The sequence below is a fragment of the Oncorhynchus tshawytscha genome, linkage group LG31, assembly GCF_018296145.1.
Source record: "Oncorhynchus tshawytscha isolate Ot180627B linkage group LG31, Otsh_v2.0, whole genome shotgun sequence".
Lineage (NCBI taxonomy): Eukaryota > Metazoa > Chordata > Actinopteri > Salmoniformes > Salmonidae > Oncorhynchus > Oncorhynchus tshawytscha.
In genome coordinates this window covers 20,475,858-20,481,857 of record NC_056459.1, presented here as the reverse complement: position 1 = coordinate 20,481,857, position 6,000 = coordinate 20,475,858, and the positions used below count along the sequence as shown (strand labels likewise).

Here is a 6,000-nt window from a genome sequence, read left to right as displayed (position 1 = left end):
CACACACACACACACACACACACACACACACACACACACACGAGCTAGGTACTCAGTTTGTTAAAAGCCAATGTCAGACTTTCACCCAGCCATTTCCATTTTCAGTTTGCTTCCCGACACTTTAACATCCATATTCATAGATCCAACTGTGCATCATAAGAATGCACTGCACCAAGATATCACTCTGCAGCTGTTACATATGTATGCACAACACACTCTCTCACAGAGCCAAGAGATTCAACTCTAACCTGTTCAAATGGATGGCCATATCTGTGTTAATTGTAATTTGTCCAAGATAATGGTAATACAAAGCAGCATTTTATGCAAGTTGAGAAAGCTTTTTTTATGAAGAAGAGAAACCTTTTCTGCCTGGCATATAGTGTCAACAACAACAAGACAGGATATTACAATAACAAACCAAAGCACAATGCTATCCTGTATTTAAACTCTTCCTCTGTGACTGCTAGCAGGACACAAAGACATCTAGGCTGCTGTTGCTCAGGCAACCAGTGTGGGAAGGGAACCAGCAGGTGTTTAGTGTTACTGTGAATAAGCTATACCAATCTGTATTGAAACTATGGGACAATGCCAACCTTGATTATTTCCTCCCTGAGACTGGGAGTCATTGAACTATATTCTAAGGTATAGATGCACATATTCCAACACTCAAATTGAAGTATTAAAATAAACAAACCGAAGGCTCATAGGGTTCTAGCTAAAAGTAGTACCCTCTAAAGGGCCCTGTCTTTGAAGGATGTCATGATGCCAGAATGTTATTAAGATATGTTCCACAGAGCATTATGGGTAATGAAGTACATCATGCTACACATGTGTTGCTAGGCCTCACCTTTGCAGGATGCCATGATACCACTCCAGGTACCGTTGGAGGTGCAGGTGCGCACGGCTGAGCTGTCAGCCTCCATGGTGTATCCTGGCGCACAGAGGAAGGTGATGTTCTGACCAATAGCAAAGTCCTCTCCATACCTCATCCCATTGGCTGGAACCCCAGGGTCACCACAATTTATCACTGTGATGGAAAGAAAGAAAGAAAGAAAGAAAGAGAGAAAAAGAGAAAGAAAAAGGGGAAAAAAGAGAAAGAAACTAATGAGTGACACAGAGTACTTGGTTGCAGCAAACAAGCACATAACAAAAAAGATACATTCCCAGTAAGACACTTTATTCTGTAACAAACCATTATGTTTTTTGGCTCTTTTGTGCTATAGATGGTGATATCTATGACGGCGGTCGAAATGCGATTTAGGCCCCATTGTTGGTCCGGTGTGAGATATGAATCGGGCTGTGACAACAATCGTCGGGAAACCTAATCCACAAATCATCTGAAACTACCCATTTATGCAGCCAGCAACAGATATGTCCACTGAGGAGATACCACCTCGCCTCTTTAATTCACAATGATAGATCTCACTATCACAGGAGAAAATCAATAGCTGTAAGCAGGGGAAGCTGTGTTCTCATACAGGGGTCTCCTGGGTTTAACTTCCATAATCAATTCTGTCGATCTTTTACAACTATCACTCCCTTCTGTTCTATGGATGAACAAACAGGGGCGGTATAGGGAGGAAAGCGGAGAGCAGAATATAGAACGCTGCATGTTTCCAGAGTCTACCTGGGAATTCAGATGAAAAGGTCAAATAAACACATTAGTACTTCTGTACTCCCATGTGGCTCACAACAAACCCCAAAAGTACTTTCCATATTTATTTTTTCATTTTGGAAAAAAAGTTCCCCCCCTATTGATTTATATATCAATTCCGGAATCACAGTTTTCCATACATTTTGTGTCTTTTGTGGAAAAACGTGTGAATGATGCTTCAGAATCAATCATCGGAGGCGTTAGCTTGTAAAACTGTCTTGGTGGCGTGAACAATGGCTCGACCAAAATGCTAATATGACTCCACCCCCGGATAGCAACCATGCATCACCCTTCTCAGCCTGCTCAATAAACACATGTAAAGACGCATCAATCATTCCTACTTTAACATGCCACGGGCAAGGGATGCTTCCCCAAATAGCACCCTGTTCCCTATATAGCGCAATACTTTTGATCAAAGCACTATGACTATAGGGAATAGGGTGCCATTTTGGGATGTAAACCAAGGTCTCTATGGAAAGAGAGCGAAGTAATGATAAAAACAGGCCCGGTAAAAAAAATATGGGCACTAAATGGCATACGATCAAAGGCAATGAACCTGGCCTGGAGGAACCAGTATGGTCTGTATGTCTAGTGAGGATATGGAGACAGACAGGCAGTAGTTCATAGATCTAGTCATCCATTTCTGAATGAACTGAATCTGAACCTCTCTACCAGGTGTGGTAGAGAGGAATTATCTACCTGAAGTGGAGTAAGTCTCTCTCACTCTCCTCTTTTTCTCCCTCTTCCTCTCTCTCTCTTTCTCTCTTTCTATCTCTCTCTTTTTCTCCATATCTCTCTCACTCTGTCTATCTCTCTCTGTCTCGCCCCTGGGCCTGGATTTAAATCACATCGACTCCCTGGTGTTGTCTACTCGACTGAGGAGGATCTGAAGAAGTGGGAAGAGCTGAGGAGGGTATGGTAATGTACACCAGGTAACAGAGGCACATAGGGATTGATTTCCTTATCTTGCTGGAGCAGGGGCACAGAGCTCTTCTGACCTTTCCTCTCTCTCAACCCGCAAGTCACTGTGTGTGTGACTCCTCCTCGTTCTGTCTCAATCCCTAACCCGCAGGCTACCTTAAAGAGCTTCCTCACTTCGACCAGCTCTCCCTTCCTAGATGAGAGGAGCAGCATTTTGAATTGTCATGAGGAGAGGATGCAAGATTTTGGTTGCATTCCAAATGACACCCTTTCCCCTATATAGTGCACTACATTTGACCAGAGGTGTAGTGCACTACTTTGGTGAAAAGTAGCGCACTATATAGGGAATAGGGTGCAATTTGGGATGCAACTCTGTCTTAAGCCTGACTCTGTTAACTCTGTCCTATGCCCTATCTATGATAGGACCTGATCAAAATAGGTCATCTACGAGAAAAATATATGAAAATGAAAGATCACAATCGAACATAGAAATACATCTGTGTACATTTAGCTGAGTCATATCTACTGTCTATATGTATTGAAATCTCCCCCAAATGATTGTGGCGTTATCAGTAAGATTTTTCACACAGCCCTGTTAATAAGCACACAAAAAAGTCCAGTGCCCTTAGTCCTAAAACGTCTCAGGCATTTCAGACCATAATGAATAAGATGACATGGACTGGTGCAGGATCAAGTCCCAGATCTGTTGCCGTTGGGGGCAGTGAGGTGGGTTTATGAAGACTTATTGGTGCAGCTGGGGGCAGTGAGGTGGGTTTATGAGGACTTCTTGGTGCAGCTGGGGGCAGTGAGGTGGGTTTATGAAGACTTATTGGTGCAGCTGGGGGCAGTGAGGTGGGTTTATGAGGACTTCTTGGTGCAGCTGGGGGCAGTGAGGTGGGTTTATGAGGACTTATTGGTGCAGCTGGGGGCAGTGAGGTGGGTTTATGAAGACTTATTGGTGCAGCTGGGGGCAGTGAGGTGGGTTTATGAGGACTTCTTGGTGCAGCTGGGGGCAGTGAGGTGGGTTTATGAGGACTTATTGGTGCAGCTGGGGGCAGTGAGGTGGGTTTATGAGGACTTCTTGGTGCAGCTGGGGGCAGTGAGGTGGGTTTATGAGGACTTATTGGTGCAGCTGGGGGCAGTGAGGTGGGTTTATGAAGACTTATTGGTGCAGCTGGGGGCAGTGAGGTGGGTTTATGAGGACTTATTGGTGCAGCTGGGGGCAGTGAGGTGGGTTTATGAAGACTTATTGGTGCAGCTGGGGGCAGTGAGGTGGGTTTATGAAGACTTATTGGTGCAGCTGGGGGCAGTGAGGTGGGTTTATGAGGACTTATTGGTGCAGCTGGGGGCAGTGAGGTGGGTTTATGAGGACTTCTTGGTGCAGCTGGGGGCAGTGAGGTGGGTTTATGAGGACTTATTGGTGCAGCTGGGGGCAGTGAGGTGGGTTTATGAGGACTTATTGGTGCAGCTGGGGGCAGTGAGGTGGGTTTATGAGGACTTCTTGGTGCAGCTGGGGGCAGTGAGATGGGTTTATGAAGACTTACTGGTGCAGCTGGGGGCAGTGAGGTGGGTTTATGAGGGCTTACTGGTGCAGTTGGGGGCAGTGCCAGACCAAGTGGCATTGGCCAGACACTGGCGGGTGGTGGAGCCGGTCAGCAGGTAGCCATCCATACAGGAGTAGGTGACCGAGTGAGAGTAGGTAGTTCCGTCCAGCCTGTACACACGGCCGTTACTGGGGCTCCCTGGGTTCCCACACTGCCCCGCTGGAGAGAGAGATGCAGATAGAGTTCGATTGAATGATTGGGTTTATGTGATAATTCAAAATACATATGAAGTTGTTACATCACATTATGCACTGTACATATATTACAATATATACTGTATATTGGTTAGATTTGAGCATCTACAGTATGGAATCATCTCTGATAAAGACTGCAAAATGTTGTTTTTGCAGATTTAAATGCACTTTAAATAAAGATTAAATTCATATGGACTGATACTGTGTGTCAATACTAAGTACAGTATTTGTCCCTACCATGAAATAATCACTGCCCCTTTCCCTACTCCGGCATTCAAACCCCATAGCATCCACTCGGTCTAACCAAATAACAGTCATTTTCCTGGAAATATGTACTTGAAAGCTGTTTACAAAAGAGTTGAGAGAAACGACTAGCATCTAGGTAAGAGTGGAATGGTAGGGCAGCCATTGTTGGAGGGATCCTCGTGGATATGACTTATGCAATGTCCAGAGTGGGATTTCAAGAGCTATGGAAGGAGGCTTAGGGAAATCAACAAGCAATTTACCATGATTGTGTCCCTGAAACATTTGACCATGTTTCCATATGTGAGGTACTTAGTGAGAGTATAAAATAAATCCACATTGCCACTGTCAAAGAAACGTCATTAAGTCATGAGTTAGGGGTTGTGCACTACTATTGAGGGAATAAGGGTGGTATCGAGGGTGGGTTGGGCTGAGAGAAATGTGAAACATCACTCTTTCACAGAGAAAGGGACGTAAAACAGACTCCATGATGGACTTCAAATGGAATAAGTATAGATACAAGCTGAGAAGGGCTGGGAGAGAAAAATGAGAGAGACAATGAGAGAGAGAGAGCAAGAGAGAGGCAGAGAAAGAGATAGAAATAGAGAGAGAATGAGAGAAAGGGCAGAGAGAGAAAGAAAGAGAGAGCGAGAGAGAGAGAGAGAGAGAGAGACAGAGAGAGAGAAAGAGATAGATAGAACAAGAAAGCTATATTCAGATAGAGAAAGAGAAAAGGGAGCGAGAGAGAGAGAGAGAGTTACCCAGTCAGCCTTGTGGAGGACCTGGCTGGCAGGGCCTTCAGGGGCTGAGAAGTTAACAATCTGTAAATCTATTTAACTGCAGAGCTGTAGTGGCTCAGAGGGAACATGGAGGACAAGCCGTCGTTTCGAGATGACACTAACGCTATCCTGTCACGTTGGAGAGGAGATGGATATGGTGGTTCAGAGGAGCCTGAGGAGGAAGGCGTGTTCTCCTCTGCAGACAGAGAGAGAGACACACACAAAGCATTTGGGGTTGTCTCTGGGTGTCTGGCTGTCACCTGGGCAATTGTCCCTGGGTGTCTGACACCTGGGCCATTTGTCTCTGGGTGCCTGACTGCCACATTTCTCAGTCGTTCGTTAAGTAGAGATACGTTTGAGTACACCTCTTCAATTAAATCTCAGTCCAAGCTCCCTGTTGCCAATTCCCACCTTTCAGAAATGATTCCTGCGCAACGGAGGGGATTGTTTCTAAAGCAGTGTTTTCACACAGTGGGAGGTCGGAGGGAGCAGAGGAAGAGAGGAAAAGGGGAAGAGAAAACCACACCATTAGTACTGGCTTGGTGCTGGGAAGCAGGGTGTTGTAAAGCGGTGTGGAGGGCTGTCCCAAATGGAACCCTTATTAC

At 45.4% G+C, this 6,000-nt stretch overlaps 1 protein-coding gene across 1 annotated transcript in view; it reads right to left on the bottom strand.

Annotated features, from left to right (window-relative positions):
• LOC121841470 (CUB and sushi domain-containing protein 3-like) overlaps positions 1 to 6,000 on the bottom strand; it is a 633,380-nt gene that overhangs the window by 49,355 nt on the left and 578,025 nt on the right. Inside the window, exons 58-59 of the mRNA XM_042310031.1 lie at positions 4,162 to 4,338; positions 848 to 1,027 (exon numbers count right to left, since the gene is read on the bottom strand). Coding sequence (XP_042165965.1) covers positions 848 to 1,027; positions 4,162 to 4,338 — 357 coding nt within the window. The remainder of the gene's footprint in view (positions 1 to 847; positions 1,028 to 4,161; positions 4,339 to 6,000) is intronic.